Source organism: Anser brachyrhynchus (assembly GCF_964034855.1).
Source record: "Anser brachyrhynchus genome assembly, chromosome: 3".
NCBI lineage: Eukaryota > Metazoa > Chordata > Aves > Anseriformes > Anatidae > Anser > Anser brachyrhynchus.
This window is the reverse complement of record NC_137696.1, coordinates 38,923,575-38,948,324: the sequence shown is the minus strand read 5'-3', so window position 1 is coordinate 38,948,324 and position 24,750 is coordinate 38,923,575. Positions and strand designations below refer to the sequence as shown.

Sequence of the window (24,750 nt, the reverse complement as noted above, 5' to 3'; positions counted from 1 at the left end):
CCTATAGGAATATCCAAACACATTTAAAAAAAAAACAAACTTCAAATTTCTGCCTGTTCTGTAGTGGGCTAAATATCTTACAGAACAGAGGAAAGGTATGAATGATTTGGACATGGTTTTAGTGTTAATGCTTGCTAACAGTCTTTTCCCTGGAGTTGTAGGATGAATTTTCATTATTTTTCAATCTGACTTTGTACCATTAGCTGAAAATGCTCTACTGTTGCTTCTTAAATCAAAGCCACAAGCTCTATTCTGTCCATCTTTGACCAGCCCCCAAAATAAATAATTTCTGATACTGCTGCTTCTGGAAAGCTGGCATGCAATTTCAGAAATCCTGTTACTGGTTTTCTGTGTGATCAGCGGTAAATAACTAGAGGTGTACAACAGTGTGGTTTGTACCATGTTTGTCTGAATTGCAAATGCTGTTTACGCTTCTTGGCTTCTAGTTTCCTCTTGGCCTAGAAGTTTTCTGCCATAGCATGAACAGTGCTGCCATTCTGCCCGCTCACTAGTTTGCCAGCCCTGCTTTTCTGAGACAGGCTGCTGTTTGCTGCCATTGCAATGAAGCCCCTGAATTCTCTCTTCGTTGTCAGAGGTCTCAGTGCATCTGGGATTGCTGAGGTGGAAACGATGCTAGAGAAGGCAGATGGTTCACTTCCGAAAAAGTCATTGAAGGGAGAATGAAACCATTCTCAGATTTGGTGGTTAATTCTAAATTTCCACAATATGCAAAATGAGTTTGAAGGACTGATCTCGTTTACTTCAGCAGAAAGAAAAAAAAAGATTACTTATCCAGTGTCTTAGAGTTTCCTCGTAAGTCTCTTCTGATCATAAAATCATAGAACAGCTTGCATTGGAAGGGACCTTGAAGACCATCTAGTTCCAACCTACCTGCCATGGGCAGGGACACCTCCAACTAGAGCAGGTTACCAGGGTGTAGATCCATGTTAGGAACGCTTTTTGTTATCTGAAAGGAAATACCTGTTATATCTTCACTTATTTTTAAAAATACATTTTTATGATCCTATTTTAATATTACTAGAAATGAAAGTATTGAAATTGTAGTCCCTTTGTATCACGTAGAAATTACTTCAGCAATATACTCTGCTGTTTTGTTGTAACACTTCTTTTTAACTCCTCTTCTTTGTTCGGTGGTATAAAATTAAGTAGATATGGTTTAATAAGATCAAATAATTATGGTAACCTCGGTTGTGACCTGTGGTATACTAGAAAGTGTTAGTAATTAATATATGTATATGCATGTAGGCAGACAATAGGAACATGCAAACATATGAGAAGTATTACACCTTGCTTTTTAAAGATAAAGCTTACAATTTCTTAAATGGATGTGTTCTGTAAGTCACTTCTATCCATTGGAAGAAATGGGCAAATGCTCTGTTTGTAAACAGGAGTTAAAACTAAGCTTTTTATGTGTACCTGGAATCTGTTATAAGTGTGTTATACTTGGTAAGAAGCACTTCTCATGCTGTATAAATTATCAGATGTATTTTTAAAAAATAAACTTTTTTTCCAAATTAGTGTTTTGAGCCTCCTAGATGCAGCTGTTGTAGTACTGAAGAGTGACCATGTTTAACGCTTCCCAATACAGAAGACCAACTTATAAGATTGCAAGGCAGTTACTTTCATGCTTTTATACTGTTCAGCAACTGGAAGATCGTTTTTTAGTGTCGTGTTTTTTTCATTTATTTTTTTTTCTAGAAACAAAACTGATATTTTTAGTAATATGGAAGCAGGACTGTAATGAAGATAACAGGGAATCTTTTCACTGCTGCTTTTATCCAATCTTTGACTCACCCTCCCTTATTTTATTAATTGGCCTTTAAAGTGTTCTTTACGAAGTGAAGCCGGTCAGTCACAGCTTGAAAGGCTTTTACTTTAGAAATTGGTGTGTATGTTAACTAATGAAAAATAGTTTTTTTCATTTTTTAAAGAATGTATGCATAGGTGGAGGATGCACTGGTTAACACTGTCTGCTTGATCTCAGTCTTAACAGTGGGTCATTGTTTTCTTGTTTCCTGACAGCAACAGCTGGGATGAGCATGTCTTTGAACTGGTTCTTCCAAAAGCCTGTATGGTTGGGCATGTGGACTTCAAGTTTGTTTTGAACTCAAACATCACAAACATTCCCCAGATCCAAGTGACTTTACTGAAAAATAAAGCTCCAGGCTTAGGGAAAGTCAATGGTAAGAAAGCACGTAAGATCTCTTTAGCAACTTTTTTTTTTTCTGCTCGATCTCCTTATTCTCTGTGAGGTATGCTAGAAGATTTGGTTGAAATTATGCAAATATTTTCATCTTTTATTTATTTCATTCTATTTCTCAGGATCATGTTCTTTTTTCACTTAACATGTTCAAAGGAAAATCGGGAAAACAAACTCGATAAACAGTTCCAAAATACTGAATTTTATACATATAAAAGTGCATAGTTTAAAAAGGTTGAACAAGTTGTTTTTCTGTATTGCTTGAATCCTCCAGTTATTAAAATAAATATGTTGTCAATTGTAATGCATTGTAAAAATAGACAGCTGAAACAAACGCTGCTCTTTTTTAAATATATCCTAACAAAAAGGCTAAAGGAGATTATTGTTCTGGCTCACTGAAGGAGATTATTTGCTAGTGCCACTTGGATGTGTAAGAGAAAATTGCGAGGCTCTTTTTGATTACACTAGATAAGACCTGGTTTCCCTGGGAATTCTCTCATCATCTGGCTTATTAACTAGGCTGTGTGAAGACTGCAGTATGATTTCATTGTACGTTCCTTGCAGCCTTGACAGGGTAGACCAAAGATATGAATGCTCTTGCCTTGGGAAGACTCCTAGCTGAACTCTGCATCTTACTAGCTCTCAGGGAACCTGTAAGGGGGTAGAATAAAGTGCAAAGTCACTTCATTGGTGTGGAAGAGCTTGTGCCTTCATTGAGATTTTCCTGTGGTGAGAGTGTTCATTGCATGTCCTCTTGCTCTGTCTCCTCAGGGCAGAAGGTATTCCTTTTGGTGAGGCATTAATTGGTGATCTTTATCTGGCCACCTCTTTCTGAAAAGCTTCCAGGAACTCAGTATTTCAGAGGACTCACTCTTGCTGTCAGATATTATTGATATGAAATGTGTTGGGGAGAACAGCGAACATGATAATACAAGCTCTTTTTTTCCCTTTTAATTGTAATGCTAAGTAACAGCACCCCAGTTAAACAAGGGTAACAGAGCTTTAAATTTTAAAAGGGAACATGGGCATACCAAAAATCATTGACGTGCTTTCTTAGAACTACTCACGCTGTAGCATCCCCCAGTACCTAACAAGAAAAAGGTGTTCTGGAGAGCCTCCTTATAGAAATACTATGAACTGGTATTTGTGCAAGAATAAAATACTCTAACATAGTGACTTTCTTGGAGAAAGTGTATTCTTTCAGTGTACAGGAAGGTTTAGCAGTTTTATAAGCAGTGCTAGCTGTGAGCACAGGACAACAGTCAGATGTTCTTGCTGCTTCTTCCTCTCTTTAATGCTTGAAGTAATAGCTACATTTTAATATGCAGCAGCATTTTGTTTTATCAAAGCAAAAATTAGGACAGACAGACCATGTTGCCTTTCTGTATGGAACCTACTTTGCTTGCAGCATGAATTTTAGTATTCAGTCCATTTGGTCTTGGGTCTGCAGATCTGGGTGTTGAAATTAGTCTGACAATGTTCAACTCAGATGCAAAACACTGAAGAATGGTGATTTTTTTTTTCCTTTAAGACTTGAAAAACTCTTCCAGAAGTCAACATTTCACTTCCTTACATGGAGTGTAATGGCCTTTGCTGTTCTCTGTAATGGGTATGGTGGAGAAAGCATGGAACAGGGGGCAGGGTATACATACGCAGCCTGGAAAGGGCTGGGAGATGTGAGAGTGCCTGCCAGGCAGCCTTTGCAAGGTCTCTCTTTCTTCTTGATTGGGAAGCCCCAGCGAACCAACATCCTCCTAAGTAATACTGTATTGTGGTTGTTTCCTATCTTGTGTTTTGGAAAAGGGCCATAATGACATTTGCCTTTTTTCCGTGCCCTGTTGAGTGAAGTAACAGGGTGTTGGACAGGATTTCAGTATAAGGAAAAGTAAACCTAGATGACTTATATCTGTGCTGGATATTAACCAAAATGTCCTAATCACAGCAAAAAAGAAATATTCAGAATTGTTTGGTGGCTCCTGAAAATGCATGAAATATTCAGACTGAAGTTCAGTTAACTCCCATCTCTCCCCCCATAAGGAGAGAAAGGAACTGAATTGTTAAGATAGTGAGACCTAAGGAGGATCAGTAGGGGGAGAAAATTTATTCAGTCATATTTTGTATGACAAGGCCCCTGGAGCCAGTTAACTGTGCAATGTGTAATAACAAGAAGGTCAGAGGCATAATTCTTCTGGATTGGAACTAATGGTTTTGATCTGCCACTTAATGCACTGTATATTCTTCTTGTTTATTTGCTTGCACGTCCTCTTCATCTGTGATTCATGAGAACCATTTAATTGAAAAAAGAACTGTACTCAGATGTTATCAGAATAATATACTGATGTTCAGCATGAAAAATGCAGTTATTTTCAGTTTAGTTTATCAAAATTTCAGTACTGGAATCTAAGTACTTGAGTAATCTGCAGTTGATTATTAGAAGAAAATACTTGATTGGTGTTCAAGCAAGTGGTTTACAGGTCATTCAAGGAAATGTTTTTTAACTCTTTACTGCAACTTCAGTTGCAATCTTAATATGAAAAACACACCCTTGTGTATTTGTTGTTCTTACATTAGCAGTAGCGTTTTGGGTAGAAAGCTCATGCATTTGCAATTTAAGCTACTGCTTCTGTTTTTTTGTGAACCTGAAGCAATGTTGACAAATCTTACTAATGTTTTTGTTCTTCAGAAGCAGCAGTAGACAGACAGATCACATTTCCTTTATCTCCAGCTCATAATATTGAAACGGAGAGAAATGGAAAGCCAGGACCAGTTGAATTCAATGAAGAAATGCAGTATATGGATGTAGAGGAACCACAGTGTAAGTTTTACTTAAATTGTTATAGTTTGTTTAAAATAGGAGCTTTTTAAAAACTATTTTTCATTATATACTGGAATTTCTCCATAAACGTTTCTCAACCATTTGAAACATACTTATTTCTCAGCCCTGCTCAGTGTTGCCTCTCTCACTGGTCTGTTTGCTGTATGACTTCAAAGTCAAAAAAAAAATCATTGCTCTGGAGGTTTTTGGTGCTTCAAAGCAGTTTAGTATTTATTTGAATTCAGAAATAAAGTTGATTGATACGGTACCTTTCTATCTTACACTAATGCCCTATTCCAGCAGTATTTTACTTGGTTTTCTTATGTAGTTATGACAGAAGTTTACTTTGCCTGGCTTTTACAGAGATTGCCGTGGTAAACTCAGAAAAATTATAAACAGATGGTAAAGAGTTCGTAACCAATCATGTTAACTTTCAGTCATATCAGACCTGCTCTGCCTGTTTTTATTACCATTTTTATTAGTGAGTGTTCTTCCACAAAATCTGCAAGAGATGCTCTGAAAGGTAATCATATTGCATCTGACTGAGGAGAGCTACTGACTCTGAACAGGAAAATTCATAGTAGGAGTGAATCAGTTCCAGAAATAAGATTCCTTTTCTTGGTCCTTTCAGCAGTCTTTCATTACACTTTTTCCTTTTATGTCCAAGTCCTTCGATGCATTTATATTATTCATATAACATACCTGAAAACATTTCGAAAACTGTCAGTTACCTTTACTGATCTCACTGGGAAAAGACTTCAAGTGAACCTAAAGTAGTTGTCAGATTTTCAATGTACAGTTTGTGTGTTTAGTGGTCAGTTTGACATTGTGTATTTTTAATGCAAAGGATGAGATTTTATAACTTAAGAATTCATAATTCAGGTCTGTATTACTCATGTTTTTAAAGGTCTTAGGTTGTGTCCATTTCTGGAGGAACATAAAGAAGATATACTCTGTGGTCCAGTATGGTTGGCTACTGGACTTGATCTGTCAGGACATGCTGGAATGTTGACACTAACAAGTCCAAAGCTTGTTAAAGGTAAAATAGTTTATTATGCTAGTCACATGAAGTATGCATGACTGAAGTGCATCTCATACTTCTGTAGCTGGACTTCGGTTTGCATTTATCTTCACATTGACAAATTTTGCTATATAACACAATAGATAATTCAATAATGAGTCACAATTTCAAACTGGTGTGAAAATACTGTAAGTAATGTAGTTGAGCTTTGCTTGTGTACACTATGAAATTGAAATCTGTTACAACTTGTCCTAGTAACCTATATAAATTCTCCTCCCTACATCCCTCTTTTCTTTTTTTCACTTCCAGGCATGGCTGGTGGCAAGTACCGCTCATTTTTAATTCATGTTAAAGCAGTGAATGACAGAGGAACAGAAGAAATCTGCAACGGTGGCATTAGGCCAGTTGTTAGAATACCATCCCTAAAACCTCAGACTAACAAGGGCCATTCCCTTGCTTCCTTGTTGGCAAAAGTTGCAGCAGGCAAGGTACTGAATAGCCAAGACATCTGTGTTAAAGTTGTAGATTTGGTATGGCTTATGTCATCTGAAAACAAAACAGCTGTTAGGGGAGTTAAGATCCATGGAAAATTATCTTCTTTTTTTTTTTTGAATTTACACTCTGTTAATGCTTTCAGGAATCAGAGTTCAACATCTTTAAGTTTTCTTCTCTAAAAGTTCAGTTGAAAAGGTCTGTTCTGCCACATTCCTATCATGAGCATATTTTAAAAAAAAACTTCTGTTTTCTTGAGTGTTTTCAGTAACTGATAAACCTCTTCCTCTTGTGAGGATTTGTATGTGTGTATTCTACTCTTGATTGTTGTAAGATTGGATAATGTGATGTGCCTCTTGTGCAAATGATTAGAATGGTTAGAAAATAGCAAATTTAACAATATTTTCAATTTACTGTTCTGTATTAAAACAGTTCACAAACAAAAATAGCCCATTTAAGTACAATAATGTACAATACTACATTTAAGCTCAAAAAATCTTGACTTTTATGACTGTGCTGTTGCTAACAAGCAGTAAATATTTCAGTACTCAAACTGAGAGATTTTACTGAGCTGTATGTGCTGTATTCTGAACAAGATACATAGTTGCAACAATCTAAGAACAGTGTGGTTCCTGAAATCTGTATATTTTTTCCCCTCAAACATCAGGAAAAACCATCTAGCAAAATTGAAGCCAGTAATTCTTCAAGAAAATCAGATAATCTTAGAGGCTGTGATTTACTTCAAGAAGTCTCTGTAACAATTCGAAGATTTAAAAAAACTTCAATTTCAAAGGAAAGGTTAGTAGGTGGTTTTTAATTCTAAGGAATATTAGCTTCAGATACAGTCCTCATGAAATACTCAGTTCTCAAAATATCTCAGTTCAAATGACAACTTGAAACAGTGATTTATGAAATGTAGATTATATAAGAAATCCAGTAAGTCATTAGTTTGAGGGCACTGTGTGGTGCAAGTTATGATAGAAAAAGAGATAATTAATTCTTAATACTGAGTGATTATTTGCCTGACTTGAAAGGCAAATGAAAGTAATACCAATTTTCTTAGTAATTTAGATAAATGATTTAGACAGACTTGTTTTTAAGTACCATCTTAGACTTTTTTTTTAATAAATATCTTTGTTTTTTATTTCTACGTTTTCTCATTTCTTTCAGCATATAGTATATTATTTGTCAAAGTGTTCGGAATCAAATTCAATTATCAAATTATCACTCAAAAACTGCGTAAGGTCTCCATGGATTGATATTACAGACCTAAATATGAATAATGTAGCTTTTAATCTGTATTACCAGCTACCACGCCACAATGGTGGCACTGGCTGTAATGTAATGTAAACAAAGAGGCTGCAAGGGCAGGAAAAAAAAATAATGATGTACAACTTCAGTTACTCTGTGTCGTTTAGAAAAGTCTCTAAAATTTAATGAATTGTGTAAGAGCAAATTGACAAGATGAACAATAGTATTGCTTAGGACCGGTTTGTGTTCACCAAAGAATTCCAGGAGTATTCCAGGATGAAACAACTGAACTTCTGATGATAGTGAAATTTCTTGCCGTGGAATGCTTTAGAACATGAGGACAGGAGTACTGTAACAGAATGGTTCAGGTAACCACAGATGAGTAAGCCTCTTGGCATTACTAATCTTCCAGTACAAAATTGTGGTGAAGAACAAAATCAGTGGACAACTGGAAAATACAAGAAGAATCAACATGGCTTCTGTAAAGACAAATCTTGTTTTACAAATCTGTACACGATCTAGGTGATTTCTAAAAGGTTTCTGATTTTCCAGAAAGCCTTTGGTGATGGATTTTGTCAGAGCTATGAAATAAGAGGAGGCCCTGAATGAAGTAGCAAGAAGTCCTTTAATGCAGCAGGAAGTAAATAAGCATGAATAGTTGCCAAAGAATGTTGTAGACTATGAAAGTCTGCTTAGGTTTAGAAGTTACTAGACAAGTTAATAGGGGAAAAAATCCACCAAGGTTATTAAATATATACTGTAACCTAGGAAGCTCTCTGAGCAGAAAATAGGAATATTGGGAATGTGTGCAGGGAGGGTATCATATATGCATATACTGGTTTTAGTCTCATCTAGGCATCTTTTTTGTTTGTTTTGTTGTTGGTGTGGTGGTGGTTTTTTGCTGTTCTTAAAGTGTCTTTCAAGTTTTGTATTCTGCCTTAATGGGAGAATGGCCATGTTGGATAATTCTGTTTTTATCCCTCCCCCAGAGTTCAGCGGTGTGCCATGTTACAGTTCTCAGAATTCCATGAGAAGCTGCTCACTACTCTTTGCAAAAAGACAGATGATGGTCTGACCACAGAACATGCTCAGAGTCTTGTGCTAGATACACTTTGTTGGCTAGCAGGAGTGTATTCAAATGGACCTGGCAGGTAAGAGAGAAATTGTGTTTAAGTTAGTATAACTGTTTCTCAGTATCAGCTGTGTGTAAAAACAGTTTTATATGATTGCCTGATACATGCAACTTGTTTTTACAGCTCAAAGGAAGGAAATGACAGTTTGCTTTCTAAAACACGTAAATGCGTCTCTGATATAATACGTGTTTGTTTCTTTGAAGCTGGACGGAGCATAGCTCACAAGTGTGCACGGTTTCTTGCATTATGCATCAGGTGAGTGCCATTTCATTTAAGGTGTACGTGCTTTTTCTAAATATGTATTTAGGGGTTTTGCATGCAGTCTGAATCATATATGTTTTTGTTACTGTTTGACATTAAACGTATGAACAAGCAGTTCTACAAGATTTTCTGTTGAGGAAAAATTTGTTAGATTATGACTGCAAAGAACATCAATTTTTCAACTTCATCTAATGGTGAAGATGGCGATCTCCATCTTCATTCAGCAGATTCCATATTTTGTTCTTACTTCATTAAACGTTAATGTGTCTGGCTATGTGTTTCTTTATAGCAATGGCAGGTGTGACCCAAGTCAGCAGGGGTTTGGATCTGTCCTTCTAAAAGCTTTACTTGACAACATGCCTCTTTTGCCTGCTGCTGCAACAGGTGGTATGTATACAATGTTTGTCATCATACAAATAGAGGGTATGGTAGTTTGGCATGTTTTGTTTTACTCCCTTGTGAAATAGGAATTACATAATTGTTCAGTTAGTACTAACAGCTTATTGGAGTGGTGCGGTCAGGTGGTAGATGGTAGAATTCTAAGCAAATTAGCTTGCTTGGAGCGCTAAGGCACTGAAACTTTTAGGAGACATCATGTTAGTTTTGCAAGAATTTTCAAAGGTCTTTAGCAGCCACAAATTCTGATGGCACGAGTCTGTTACTTTGGAAGAGTAGCTAATTTATTCCACGGAGTCTGGCTATCCAAGTAACATCCAACTAGAGCAGTCCACTTCTGTTATTTCTCCACCAAAAGGACACAGACTAAATTAAATTACTTCCTGATCTGTATTGTAGTGTACTGTTAGCACCTTACTGAAGCCTTTTGAATGCTTGCTAGAATAAGAAGATGACTTTAAACACTTGTTTTTGGGGTAGTGAGGCCTGCTTTGTGTTTTTCACAGTATGATGTTGAATTGCATCTGGCATGGCATCACTAAGGGGTCTTGAAGAAAGATTATTTGCATTCCAAAATACTTATTGTGTTACTAAGGTAGAAACATTTAACATTCTGCTATTGATGATACGGAACGGAGTGTGCAGAGGAAGGAGGAGAGGAGAAGGCAGAGATTTGTGTTTTCATGCAGAACTCGTGCACTATGCTCCCAGAGTTATCTGTAAGGAGAAGTGCCTGCAACAAATACAAAATAAGGATACAGCGGCCACAAACAGGGGGAAAAGTTGAATCTGGAATGAGGCGTGGCTCTGGAGGGATCAGAACCTAAAGCCTAGCATCTCAAGCGTCAAGAGCATTTTGGTTGTTGTGTTTAGTAAAAGCAGAGGACAGAAGCAATGGAAGAAATACATGCAAAATTTCTCTTGGGAATCTTAGTTTCTTCAGTTATGAACCAGCCAATGAAAATAGTACTTCTACAAACTAATGATTACAGCAATTAAAGTCCCTCTCAAACAAAACAAAAAATACTTCATCTGTCACTTCCATTGATTATGTTTTATAGTATGCTTTTTGAGTGAAATATTCACATCATGTTTCACCTGAAATTAATTTTATTTTTGGTTTAATGCAGGATCAGTGTATTGGTATTTTGTGTTGCTGAATTATGTAAAGGATGAAGATTTGGCAGGGTGTAGTACAGCTTGCGCGTCGTTGTTAACTGCTGTGTCCCGACAGTTGCAGGATCGCCTAACACCTATGGAAGCATTACTTCAAACAAGGTATGAAGGGTTGTGGTTACTGTAAGCTTAATGAAGCCAAACATGCAAAGTGTCTAATGCCACACTCTGGCCTTCTGAAAGGGGTTGGCTGTTTAAAAGATAACACATTTTCCAGTATTGATTTGATATAGCTCTAGATATTAGTTTTGACTGATCAGGGGTAAAGATTAATTAAATTGCTATCTTGCAATTTACAGTGCACTTCAAATCAATGGATAATGTACGTAATGTGTGAAGTTGTGCAATCCTTGAGTTAGTATTTAATTATTTTGAGGTAAGGATTAAGAAAGTATGATCTTTTGAGTATGGGAGGGAATCAAATACACTAAATAGTTTCCTTTCTGTCACTAAATAGTTTCCCTTCTGTGTAGTGCTACATGAAATTGTGGACTATATGTAAGCTGACAATACACTTAAAGAATTGCTACTAAATGCCAGATTGCTACGTGTAAAGACCTGGGGTATTTACTGGGAATGGAGGTTCTTATTCTAAATTATATAGCCATGTAATTTCTGGCTATGATGTTGCATCTTTTACATGTTGAACTGATTAGCCACGTTAACTTTGGATTTATGTGCTATATCTAAAGGAGATCTCTGGTGGTTCAGTTTTTCAGCAGTTTCCAAAGCCATATTGTGATGATCTGAACATGCTGCTGTTACACAGCTCTTTTCAATTGTGATTTATGGGCAAAACTTGTCCCCCAAGTCAAGCAAGATCCAAGGTAGAAGAGTTCTGGTAGATGTTAGTTCAGAACCTTCAGATCAGCTTAAAATTGTAGTAAGCTAAATTCTTGAGAGGGGCTGTGTTTTTTTGTTTGTTTGTTGTTGTTTTTTTAAGACTATAAATACTTGATTAAGACTTGTTCTTAGGTGTTATACTTGGATCCTTATGTTCCCTACCACAGCTGTCTCCCTCTGCCTATGTCATCTCTCCTGCTGCAACTAAAGCCTGTTAATGGTTGTCCTGTCTGCCTTGATGGCAAAGAGCAGATTATTTACTTCTTGACAAATTTTGGATGTTTAGAGGATGTTTGTATCTTGATCATTTTCTCCAGAACTGTTGTCATTCTTATACCATTTCCTTGAGCTGTTTTCTTTGGTGCTTGTCTTCTGTGAACTGTGGTACACAAAACTGTAAACATTATTCCGGGTGAGACCTCTGCCTTGACAGAATACTCAGCAAGCTCTTCTCTGACAGAACTTAGTGCAGTACATTTGAATTTTGATCCTTTTCTATAAAGCTCTTGTAGTCTCTTTTTAGTTTTTATCACCTGCAAATGTAATAAATCAAATTCTTTCCTTAAATCATTCAAGTAATCGATGTTAATGGCAAGCTGACCTAATGTAGTGAGTTCGTAATTCTGAAATGTAAAACAGACTGTGAAGGTGCCCTACTGAATTTTGTCTTTGAGCATTTGCTTATTTCATGTCACCACTTGACTCTGGCATATTTTCTTGCTACAGCAAAAATGTTAGTCTTGCTAGATGTGCTTTATGTGCTGTTTTTAATACATGCTTGCAAAGAGCAACTTAGATTGATCTAATGTGGTGTTCTTTGGCTAAATTTGTCATTTTAAGTCTGCTGTCTTGTAGGTGTCAGGTGTCTTGTAGTATATCTGGGGGAATATATATTAAATAGACTTATTTGTAATTCCTTGATTTTCTTTTCACTCTTTTTGAAGTTCGGTAGCAATTATTGCCCTTTAATAAAAACTTTGTTTTCTGACTATTTACAATCTTAGCATTGAGCCCAGCCAGCAGGGAAGCATTTTAACATTCATAGTCTAGAACTTGTCCTATCCTGCTGGTGTGGTAGTATTCATGTAATCATTATCGTTCTGTGACTTCTTGATCAAAAAAGACATTTGAACTTTGCAGCCTTCTCAGCATTACCAACTATTACCTTTCCTTGCCTGCCATACAAGAGAAACTTTTCCGAGGCAGGGGGAGAACAGGGGAGGGAGAAACTTGTTGTCACTGCTGGTGTGTTTATGCAAATATTTCCAACTTGTTCTGGCTATTGCCAGTTGTCAAATTACGAAGTCTTGTGTGTTTCTCATTTTTGTTCCTATAGAGATGTGGTCTTTTTTCTACTCCTGCGTAACAATTTGTCCTGATTTCCATTTTTTGCTCCTCTTTTCAGTTGTTTGTAGTAGGTATTGGTAAAAAAAATAATAACAACAAAATGCCAGTTTTGTTACTACTTTGGATTTTCCTTTTTTCTTGGCATATAAAAGCCTAATTGGTTTGCAGCCATCTTGTTACCTGAACAATTGTCTGTTTTTTTCCCTACAGTACTGCCAGAGTAAGGAGTAATGAGATTTTCTGCTGCTGAGATATTTAAAGTACTGGCAAGTGTTAATTGATATCACTAGCAGCATTTCCCCTTTTGTTCTAACTTCAGCTGGAAGAACAGGCTGCGTTGGAATTTGTTTTGCAGTTCTGGAAAACTTCATTTTTATTGACTTCAGATAAATGGCTGATTTACCACGTGCAGGCATGCATATTGCTGTGGCTAACTAAGTTTGTAATTCTAGTTTTCGTGTCTGTGTGTGATTATATGTCATGTTTTCAGGACAGTATTAGATCTCCAAAACTAGTTAGTAACAGTGAGTTACTTAGCATCATAAGCTGTATGAAAAGGTCATCTAATAAGTGATTTTAATGAAATATTAGTAAATGGTAATTATTAAGATAAATCAGTTGAATGAAAAGAGTGGTTTGCAATATAGTAAGTTCTATGTGAACTACTTGGCCTTTTTCTGTAAATAATTTTATATAAAATTCTTATTCTTTAAATAGTGCTGTTTGTCTTATTCTGTTTGCAGATACGGATTATATAGTTCACCTTTTGATCCAGTTCTGTTTGATTTGGAAATAAGTGGATCTTCTTGTAAAAATGTATACAACAGCAGCATTGGAGTACAGTCAGATGAAATTGATTTGTCTGATGTTCTATCAGGTACATATGTTTAACAGTAACGTATCTGTGGAAAAAGTAGTAACTGTCTCTCTTGTACTGATTATTTTAGGTAAGATATGTTTTTATACTTCCACTGTGTTTTATAGCTGTACACAATGAAGTTCTTAAGAGATCTCTTGAAGCAAGAGAATCTTTTATTTCCTATGGCTCTCAGAACAAGAAAAAAAGCCTTTTTCTGGAATAGGTGTTTTTCTTTTCCTGTAGAAGTGCTAAGAAAAGGCAAGATATTAAACAGAAAGGCTGCCATCATTTACTGTGTCAGAGTCACCAAGGGAAGCATTTGTCACTTCTATTGAGCAGCTTGTCTGAGATATCTATTATTATTCATTTAGACTTGCAACCATCCCCTGGCAGAGAAACATAAATGGATTTTATCAGAACTTGGGAAGCTTCCAGGTGGCTTCTTTCTACTTAAAATATTACAGATTTAATTAGACGTTTTTCTGTTTCAGAGGCATTAAAGTGTCTTAAATATTCTCATATCTGTCCTCTCAGGTTAGTTCATAAGTGAAACTTTAGGCCATGCAATGTCCTAAGAGTAAGATGCTTTTTACCTCTTAGGAAATTCTTTTCATAGCAAACATATTTCATCAATCGTAGCAATTCCTTTCCTTTTCTTGTCCACCTTCTTCCCACCTCGATACTCCACTGTTAGTATATTGAATAATAGTCTAGATTTTATACTAACTTGGTGTATGATCCTTGTCAGTCTGTTACTTTTTCTCTCTTCCTTTCCCGTAATTTCAGTGTATTTTTGCAAAGTTAACTCTCTGTTAGCGTAGAAAGAATAAACTGCCAGTATATAATTTATTTCTGGCATTAAGAAAGTTACATTTTACACTGTGCTTTTGCTATCACATTTGATAATTGGACTTAAGACAGTCTGTTCAGATTTGGCAACACTGTCCGTTTTAAAATATACTCCCATTTATATTGTGGATGTGACAGTGTTAAGGTGTTTGTTCCACAACATGAAGTAATAAAATCTATGGATTATATTTAGTTGTCCCTTTCAGCTCTTTGGGATTTGTAATGTTGTTACCAAGAAAATATTAGATGATAGTGCAGATACCTACTTCTCTTTCAGGAAATGGGAAAATAAGTAGCTGTGCAGCTGCTGAAGGTAGTTTTACCTCCCTTACTGGGCTTCTGGAAGTTGAACCTCTGCACTTTACCTGCGTTTCAACAAGTGATGGAACTAGAATAGAAAGGGACGATGCAAGTACGTTTACTGGTATATACAATTTTTCATTTTTTCTACTTAGCATAATTCTACAATGTGATAATTTTAATTGGACGTAATGAGCACTGTTTGTCAAATGGATTTGTCTGAAGTATTGAAATATTTTAAAAAATAATTTGTATGTCAATTTCTTCATAGAGTTTAACAAACTAGATTTCAGATTTATGAATTGGAATGAATTTGTTTCTGTCGGTGAGTGAGTATAATCTACAAACATGCATGTTTACCTTGTAGCCTAATGTGGCAAAAATATTCCAGGGCTTTAGGTGGCTCTCTATAATGAAAATGTTGCATGTATACTGAATGTATAATCTATAAACCATATGCTTTGTAATTCAAGATGATAATACTTTGTTGGAAAAAGTCGATAGACATGATACTTATCTTGTTTTTACATTGCTCTCAACAATTAAGGAATTAAAGGTGGTTTTTATCATTTCTGTTCTACATAAATGTTTGTTTGTTTGTTTTTTGTTTGTTTCATGCCAGTGAGTACCTTTGGGGTTACCCCAGCAGTTGGTGGTCTCTCATCTGGGACGGTTGGGGAAGCCTCGACAGCACTGAGTTCGGCAGCCCAGGTAGCTTTGCAGTCTCTCTCTCATGCAATGGCCTCAGCCGAGCAACAGCTCCAGGTGCTGCAAGAGAAACAGCAGCAGCTTTTGAAGCTTCAGCAACAGGTTGGAGGCTACTTGGCTATTTTTTAATGCTGTCTCTAAACTTCAAAAGCTGAGGAAAATAGTTGCAGAGCTAGTCACTTTTTTTCTTTTCTTTTTTTTTTTTTCCTTCTTTTCCCTCTTTTTCCATAGTGTATTTGAGGAATGAGCAGCTCTGGACTGAACATCCACATTCGTTAAGCAAAATGATGAGTCTCCCATGCTGCTTCAGTCTTTCAGACTTGTTTTTTGTATATTTTGAGGATGGGTGGGGGAATTTGTTATCAAAACTAAATCTTAATACGTAAGAGCATCAATCTGTGAAACTGAGAAAGACCACTGAAATGAAAGACAGAGTTGCAGGTGTGGGGAAATAAATGATAAACCTATTATTATAATGCAGTTTGTGTTGACACTGTGACTCTTCTGGTGTTGTTGTATTTTATTGTTATTATTATTTGATTACTCCTGTTCCTCAGCAAGGGAGGTCAAGTTGAATACAGTTTTATTTTTCAGCTTGTAGTAGACAGCTAGCGTGCCGATGTTGAAGGTGTGGAATTCTTAAATCTAGCTCAATGCAAACTGAACTCGTATTTCAATATTACTCCTGTGTTCACAAACAGAATTGTTTGCTACATACACTGTTTCCATTTTTCCCACAGAAAGCTAAGCTGGAAGCAAAACTGCATCAGACAACAGCAGCAGCGGCGGCGGCAGCATCAGCAGTTGGTCCTGTTCACAACTCTGTGCCTTCTAATCCAGTAGCAGCCCCAGGGTTCTTCATTCATCCTTCAGATGTCATTCCACCAACACCGAAAACAACTCCTCTTTTCATGACTCCTCCCTTGACTCCACCTAATGAGGCAGTTTCTGCTGTTATTAGTGCAGAGCTTGCTCAGCTTTTCCCTGGTTCAGTCATTGATCCCCCAACAGTTAACCTCGCTGCACATAACAAAAATACAAGCAAGACTAGAACGGTAATTGTTTTCATTTGCTTTTTATGGAAATGTGGTGATATTAGCCATCTAACTAATTTGTACTCGAGTGCTAGTAAATCTGTTTATTTGGATGAGGTGTGAAAACTACATAACTGAGTTTAGACAGTATGAAAAGAAAGACTTTCTGAAAGTGAGATAAGGTTATCACTCCAATGGTTTCTTTAAACTGGAACTAGCTCAACTGTATAATGAGCTATAAATACTCTAAACCTGGTAGTTAATGTATTTTGATGGTGCATGGTCAAATATAAATGTAGTATAGGTGTTGTCAGAAATTGGACATCTTTAAATCTTGAGGTTTTCCTAGAGTTTCTTCTAAAGAATAGGTTATTATAAATCTGTAGCCTTTAATGACTTAATTTTACTGTTGTTTTTCCCCTTCTCAGAATCCACTTGGATCTGGTCTTGCTCTTGCAATATCTCATGCTTCACATTTTCTTCAACCTCCACCTCATCAGTCAATTATTATAGAGCGAATGCATTCAGGTAAATAATAATAATAATAATAATTTTGACACATTTTCTATTAAGTATTTTTCAGGGTCTTTTGTGAGTTGCTTAGCTGCAGTTTCACTTGGCTTTCTAAAGAAAAGATATGTTTGAGTTTGCATTTCCATTGCATCCAGAAGTTTAAGCCCCAACTTCAGTAATGTTCACCAAGTTTGAAAAATCCTTGGGGAGGAGGGAGAGGTGTGCAGAAGGGACAGTGTATGTTGGGACTCGAGACAGAGCATAGATTCTGAAGTAATGCATAAAAGACTTAACACTGTACATTAATTTGAATCCCAGATTTTCTTTTCAATGGGTGCAAGCTGTGCTGGGAGATTTTGAAACTGTACAGCTATTTCAAACCTCAAATAAACACTTTTTTGACAATATACAAACAGAAATTTTGTTGTTTGAGGAGTAATATCTCTCACTGATTAAAGTGCACTGGTATCCTGTCCTTTTTCTCTAGGAGCAAGAAGATTTGTGACCTTAGATTTTGGAAGACCTATATTACTGACAGATGTATTGATTCCCACATGTGGAGACTTGGCTTCTTTGTCAATTGACATCTGGACTTTAGGAGAAGAAGTGGATGGAAGGCGGCTGGTAGTGGCTACTGACATTAGCACACACTCACTTATTTTACATGACTTGTTGCCCCCGCCAGTTTGCAGGTTTATGAAGGTAAGAGGAGATGGACTGTACAATGTCTTATTTAAACTCTTGATTTTCGTTACTTTGTGAACTTTCTTTGAAGTTCTCTTCAGATCAAACTTAGCTGCCTACACATGAATTCTTGATTTAGTGTATATTTTGCCTGTTTTGTAACAATACTGCTGTATTCTTTTTCAGATCACTGTTATTGGTCGATATGGTAGCACAAATGCTAGAGCAAAAATTCCATTGGGATTTTATTATGGCCATACCTATATCCTGCCCTTTGAAAATGAGCTGAAACTAATGCATGATCCCCTCAGAGGAGAAGGTGAAGCTGCAAATCAGCCAGAAATTGACCAACATTTAGCAATGATGGTTGCATTGCAAGAAGACATACAGTGCAGGTTAGAAGAAAAAAAAATGCATATTTACTAGTTATTTTAGCTTAAAACACTGGAATATCAGAAGTTTCTTTCATAAGTATTTTTTCTTCCTGTGTTATTATTCAGTTAAAATTAAACTGTTGTTGAGTTGTTATAGTGAGCATCTTCATACTATTAAAAAAGACTACTCTGTATTTTTTTTTCTTATATCTGTTTCAGTAATGTGTTCAAAATGGACCAGAAGTCATCTTCTGGCAAGGTGATTTTCAAGTATATTGCTGCTTACGAACGTCTATTATATTGTGTTGGAATGTTTCCTTTTAGGTACAATTTGGCCTGCCATCGGTTAGAAATCCTTCTGCAGAGTATTGACCTGCCACCACTCAATAGTGCTAACAATGCCCAGTACTTTTTACGAAAGCCAGACAAGGCAGTAGAAGAAGATAGCAGAGTATTTTCTGCTTACCAGGACTGCATTCAGCTACAGCTTCAACTCAATTTGGCTCACCATGCTGTTCAGAGGCTCAGAGTAGCTTTAGGTGCAAGCAGGAAAACGCTGAAGGAACAATCTGATCCAAAAGAGTTGATTCAGATGTCATCTACGGAACAGTTGCGCACCATCATTAGATACTTACTGGATACTTTGCTTAGTTTGCTTCATTCTTCCAATGGTAAGTATTTTTTCAGATTTCAAAGCTTTTGTCATGTTTGTGGAAACAATTTATAAGTGTTGCTTTTTCTGAATCTGTATGTTCCCACTATAAAGCTTTTAAACTGTATTCTGTTATGTTTTACTATGAGTTTAGTAGCAGGTAATATGCAGTGCACGGCTTGACCAATTGCACCAAGCTGACCTAACTAACCACTTCCTACTTCAAAAAAGGATGGGACAGGGTATCAAGTTCCTTCTCCCTTTTCCATAGTCCTAGCTGCATTTTCCTTTGTTCAGATACCATTTGATAGTGACACCATCTTGTGGGCTGATTCAGTTTGTTGAAGACTGCCCAGGCACAATATTCATGTAGATAGAATGAGCTTGTGGAAGATCCTGGAACCAGATGAGGCAGTTAAAAGTGGGCAACAGAGGCAGAGAGAACTTCATTGGAAAAAAATCATAAAATCAATATCTGTGCTCAGTTGTTGATTTTTTAATATCTAGATATCCAGTAAGGATTGTTATTTCCTAAACTCGCCATTGAAAGTGTTCTTGGAGAATCAAAATTGAAAAGTCTGAGTAGGAGTGGTGAATCTAAAAAAAAAAAATTTTTTTTAAATAGTATTTGCGGAACATTGTTCTCTAAATAGGCAGGTGTGTCTATCTTGTAATCTTCTGTGCCAGTTTGTTCTTAAGCGTAATGATGGTTTGGTTTTTGCTTTGTATAGATTCCATGGAGATATTTGATGCGCTAACATGAAATTGATATGGTTTTGACCAAACAGACTGATCTTTATGGGTTACCTGCAAATTACCATCTCCCCATCTGTTCCTCTCTCTTCCTGCTTTCCCATGTCAATTAGTCTAATTATAATAGTTTTTAAAACTTCCTACAAACTTTTTCTTCTTGTCTTGAAGCCAAAGTAGTTATAATGGCATCATTCTCTCTCCTTAAACATGGTTGCTTATTCTCTTTTATTAAAAGGACACTCTGTTCCTGTGGTTCTACAAAGTACTTTTCATGCTCAAGCTTGTGAAGAATTATTTAAACACTTATGTATCAGTGGAACCCCCAAAATACGTTTGCATACTGGCCTTCTACTTGTTCAGCTTTGTGGAGGAGAAAGGTGGTGGGGTCAGTTTCTCTCGAACGTATTGCAGGAATTATACAATTCAGAGCAACTTCTCATATTCCCACAAGACAGGTAAGGTATAAGCTTATATTGATATGTCACCTGTGAATCACTTGTAAATAATTCCATGGTTCGTAACTTAACATTTCAATTGGCAAAAATGTGGCTAAATAATACTTACCTGTTTATTCCACTGATGTAAGAAGTAGTTCCAAAAAAGCACTGCAAATGACAGTTGTCTGTTTGTAGTTATTTATTTTGCATGTATTCGGTACTTGCACCGCAATAAGTTGCTCTTTTCCTCACTTAGAAGTGAATTGGAAGACACTTCTGGTGCTCTTCACATACCTACCAGGATTGCTTTCCAGTGTCAAAAATTGCCTTCTGCTTTATCAGGCTTGAATACACTCTCACCACAGAGCTGTTCTTCCTTCTTCCAATGCATTTGGAAGTAGAAATGAGACTGAAAAGCACACTACTTGCATCTAATATAGAAGTTGTCTGAGATATGAGCAAACAAGCGTAGAGCTGAGTACTAGGTGTTAGGATGTGTGGATCATTTCAGATTATTGAATGAGATACTTGATATTCTAAACATCCCTCTGTTATTTTAATCTGACATATTTGCTGTTCTGTGGCTTTCTGCCTTCTTTGGACTGTAACATTTACATTGTCATACTTCTAAATGGATTAATTCAATGTTATGAGAGTACATGTATTGAATTCTCTACTCCTGCTATTCAGCATATCATATGTAATAGGAAATAAAACAGATAAGCTCTTGTTTCAGATGTACAGAATGGGATGTTCTGCAAGTAACTACTGACCTCTTCAGGGTAAAACAGAAAACATATAACAAAATACTGCACTATCTCTATGACAATAGATCTTGAAATCTAGTCCACTTGCTGGGCCACAGTGCTGGTTTCTGTAGCAATCTGCTTGAAAGCCTAGGGGAATACGCTTCTAGAAGGGGTGTTTCATAATATTACTGAAACTGGAGAGAAAATGAAATCTTAAATATTTAAATTTTATTTTTAGGGTCTTCATGTTGCTTTCCTGCATTGGCCAAAGATCTCTTAGTAACAGTGGTGTTTTAGAAAGTTTACTTAATCTCCTGGATAACCTGCTTTCACCACTGCAACCTCATTTACCTGCGCACAGAAGAACTGAAGGTAGGCCTCTAATTTGGGAAACTGTAGCTTCATATTCATTATAAGCTAGAAAACTGGAAGACTAGCTCACAGTTTTTGGTGTATTAAAAGAAGAGATTGGTTTTGTTTATTATATTTTTGAAACACAGATGTCTTTTAAAATATGCTCAAATTTCTTGTTCTGTAGGTACTAAGAGATACTCTTTTCCCTTGTTTAAATGTGAACAAAGTCTATTTGGTTGCTTTCAATTCAGCTAGGAAGCTTTAAAGTTTCAGCCAAGTGGGAGGAACGTCCAAGGTGTAGACAGCTCTAATGACTCCAGCAAATGACTTCGGAATTTAGTATTTTGGAAAGAAGCGTCTGTTTTTGTTCATAAGACCTTTTCTAAGTTTCAGCTTTTGAAGTGAAATGCAGCTATGAAGACAGACTTGAAACCATCCTTATGGTTTCTGCAAACTACATTTTTTTTGTCATTGTTGTAACCACAAGAAATTTACATTTTCTTAACACTAAAAAAAAAAAAGAACCTGACATTATATTCTCCAAACTTGATTTTTTGAAGTGTTTTCTTAACCACTCGAAGTTTGTAGAAAATGTTTGATCAAATTCTACTTCATCAGTTCTGTACATGTAGCAGAACATTGTAGAAGATACGCTACTTAAAATTCGTAGCATTACGAAGTTGGTAAATGCCAGCTGAGACTCTGTCCTTACTTGTTATCTTGTCTCCTGACGTGAACAAGCCTCAAGCTGGTGTCAGAAGCTGTCCTATTGCTTCCCCTTGGTCTACCATGTACTTTCTCAATCTTGGCCATATCCTGCTATAGTCTCTTAATGAGTCTGAGGCAAATCCAAGCTTACATCTCCTCTACCTCTGTTTGCACTCTCCCCACAGCTGCCAATTCCTTTCATAGCTCTTGCCTTACTAGTTGTCCTCACGGAGGACTTTAGGAAGCAGAAGTAACTGATACTTCAGAACTTTATTTGCTGGTCTTCCAGCTTCCTTCCTCCTGGACAGTACAGGTGAGTACTAGGGCACTATTATGTGTAATGGAAGCATCAGGTATGGCAGAAGAAAATCCTATTTGAGAACTACCACGCATAACTAAGGGCAAAGGGGTGAAAACTTACTGGGGAAAAAGTCAGAAAACGAAAATCAGAGCAAGAAGTGAGCATTATGAATAGAGAGAATTTAGAAGACTTGAGACAGAGGTGGGATATGGAATTGTCTGCAGTTGTTGTTGAGGTCGTGTTATGGGAAGGCCTACTGTTCCTCTGCCCACCTGAGGTGGGCTGTTTTTGGCCAGCATGGATAGGAGACTGGAGTAAACAGTCAGGGCCTACATCCTCTTGCTTGGGCTGCCAGCAACTAGGTGTGATTTTGGACAAGTTGTTTTTATGCCTTAGTTTTCTTCTTTGAGCTGAAATTAATAATCATTTGAGTTGATTAAAGCTTTTTTGAGGTCAGTGGATGAAAAGTATAGTGTAGCTAAACATGGCTCAGCACTGTGCACAGATATGAAAATGGGTAGGTAACCTCTAGTACTGTTGAGTTTGCTCTATTGATACTGTGTGAAAGAATGCAATTTGCTTAATGACAGTGTTCCAGTGGTCATTAATTGTAGGTTTCTGGTTGGTATTGAGTACTCATAAGTTCACTTTAGAACCGTTCATTTAGATTTAATCATGCACACACAAATTTTTCTTGCATGATGTGTAAGATAATTTTTTTTTTCTTCTGCCTGTACAAAACCACTGAATTTAAAGTGTGAGACTGAAATAGGCAGTAACTAGCTATTAGTGCCACCAGCATGGTTTATCTAATCTGAACTCAATGTTGGCTTTCCTGAAATTTGTTTGAATGGCTACATGAAAATACACTATAAAGGAGTAATAATGAAGCTATTTGAGTGCAAGGCTTGTTGGAGCCTTGGGTGATGGGAGGAATTTCATACTACGGATTAAGTCACATCTAATTTATGTGCTTTTATGCAAGCAGCTGTCATTCTGCATTTGATATTTAGGAAATTCAGGCATATAATTTTAGTCTTCTTTTTAAATGCCACTTGATTTCTACCTGTAACGGTAGAGGTGAAGCTTTTTACTTCTGACTTGATCAGCCTAAAAGAACTGTGATATTTGCTTTTGTGCCTCAACGCTACACCAAATGTTTGATTTCTTGTTATATTTATGAGTGCTCAGCGTCTTATCCTTGATATAAAAAAGGCATCTTTGTGGCCTAGTGAAATGTGTGCTGTGTAATTCCTGTCATGATTTTTTATTTTATTTTTTATGTTCTTATGGCTTCCAAACTTTATTAAGGCACTCAAATCTATTTCTTTTTAAGGAGTGTTAGATATTCCCATGATCAGCTGGGTTGTAATGCTGGTGTCCAGACTACTGGATTATGTAGCTACTGTTGAAGATGAAGCAGCCACAGCCAAGAAACCTTTGAATGGAAAAGAGAGGGAACGTTTTTTGACAGGTAGGCGATATTATTTTTAATTAAATGTCAAAGCTTGTTTCTGTGACTGTTTTGGAGCTATTCAAATACTTAAAATATATTTTGAGCTCATTTAAAAAATGTGATTTTTAAAGCAAATATTGTGATTGTTTTATTTTCACTGTTGTCTGCTTCTTCACCTGCTTTTTTCCTTAGAAATATGTCTCTCTTTTTTTAAAGGATAATTACAAATTTGATTTTGTGAAATGTCTGTATATTGTTCTGTGACTCCTGTACCAGGCAGTTGAGAGTATACCATGTTAAAACCATATTTGTATTGTGAGGAATTGCAGTAGTATGACTTTGTTACCTGTTCTGGTGTTTGTTGTGGTATATGTACCTTTTAAATGCGTAGTTTTTTTTAGTAGTGGTTTTATTTTTTTGAGTGGGATAGCTATTATTTTATTTGAGCAGCTTTTCTAAGAATCAAACCTGGAAAGCTTTTGTGTTACTAAGGCTGTTCAGGCATTTTTAGTTAGGACAGTCTTTCTTATCTCCTTATGTTTTAAAAATAACAAAAGTAAACATTTTAAAATTACGCAGAAATATCACCATATGTAAGTAGAGTTGCATTTCACTAAGAATTTTATTTGGCTTGTTTCTTTAATATTTATTGTATAGAGATGCCAACCCTTGCCATATAAATGTTCTTCTGTAGAGTTAAATGAGTTTTAACAATACTGATTACTATCTTTTTTTCCTTTTTTTTTCCATTAGGAAACCAATGGAGTTTTATAAATAATAGCCTTCACACTCAGAGTCTGAGCAGATCTACTAAAGGCAACAGTAGCCTGGATAGACTGTATTCCCGAAAGATTAGAAAACAGCTTGTGCATCATAAACAGGTGACTTCTGGCACGGTAGTGGCTATTTTCACAGAAAATTCTGTATAGCTTGTCTCATTTTCTGAGAGAACAGCTTTGGCATTGGGACTCATTCAGCCTTGCTTTTGCATAGTCTGATTCTGGAGCTAAAGGCTGCCTATCTTCTTTGATATTTGTCTCAAACTGTGGGGCATGGCATCTGC

The 24,750-nt window shown here is 36.4% G+C and overlaps 1 protein-coding gene across 9 annotated transcripts in view; it reads left to right on the top strand.

Annotated features, from left to right (window-relative positions):
- Positions 1-24,750, top strand: part of BIRC6 (baculoviral IAP repeat containing 6) — a 178,094-nt gene that overhangs the window by 45,831 nt on the left and 107,513 nt on the right. For 3 of the 9 annotated variants that reach the window (XM_080588418.1, XM_080588417.1, XM_080588412.1), the window contains exons 13-33: positions 2,044-2,204; positions 4,905-5,036; positions 5,944-6,075; positions 6,367-6,545; positions 7,217-7,347; positions 8,790-8,951; positions 9,057-9,188; positions 9,484-9,581; positions 10,721-10,868; positions 13,700-13,833; positions 14,942-15,088; positions 15,587-15,774; positions 16,413-16,727; positions 17,135-17,234; positions 17,707-17,921; positions 18,090-18,298; positions 18,602-18,948; positions 19,918-20,137; positions 21,107-21,240; positions 23,568-23,705; positions 24,441-24,568. In XM_080588418.1, the coding sequence (XP_080444544.1) occupies positions 2,044-2,204; positions 4,905-5,036; positions 5,944-6,075; positions 6,367-6,545; positions 7,217-7,347; positions 8,790-8,951; positions 9,057-9,188; positions 9,484-9,581; positions 10,721-10,868; positions 13,700-13,833; positions 14,942-15,088; positions 15,587-15,774; positions 16,413-16,727; positions 17,135-17,234; positions 17,707-17,921; positions 18,090-18,298; positions 18,602-18,948; positions 19,918-20,137; positions 21,107-21,240; positions 23,568-23,705; positions 24,441-24,568 (3,550 nt within the window). Of the gene's footprint in view, positions 1-2,043; positions 2,205-4,904; positions 5,037-5,943; positions 6,076-6,366; positions 6,546-7,216; positions 7,348-8,789; positions 8,952-9,056; positions 9,189-9,483; positions 9,582-10,720; positions 10,869-13,699; positions 13,834-14,941; positions 15,089-15,586; positions 15,775-16,412; positions 16,728-17,134; positions 17,235-17,706; positions 17,922-18,089; positions 18,299-18,601; positions 18,949-19,917; positions 20,138-21,106; positions 21,241-23,567; positions 23,706-24,440; positions 24,584-24,750 lie in introns of all 9 variants that reach the window. The other 6 variants (XM_080588414.1, XM_080588410.1, XM_080588416.1 and 3 more) reach the window with 5 other exon arrangements.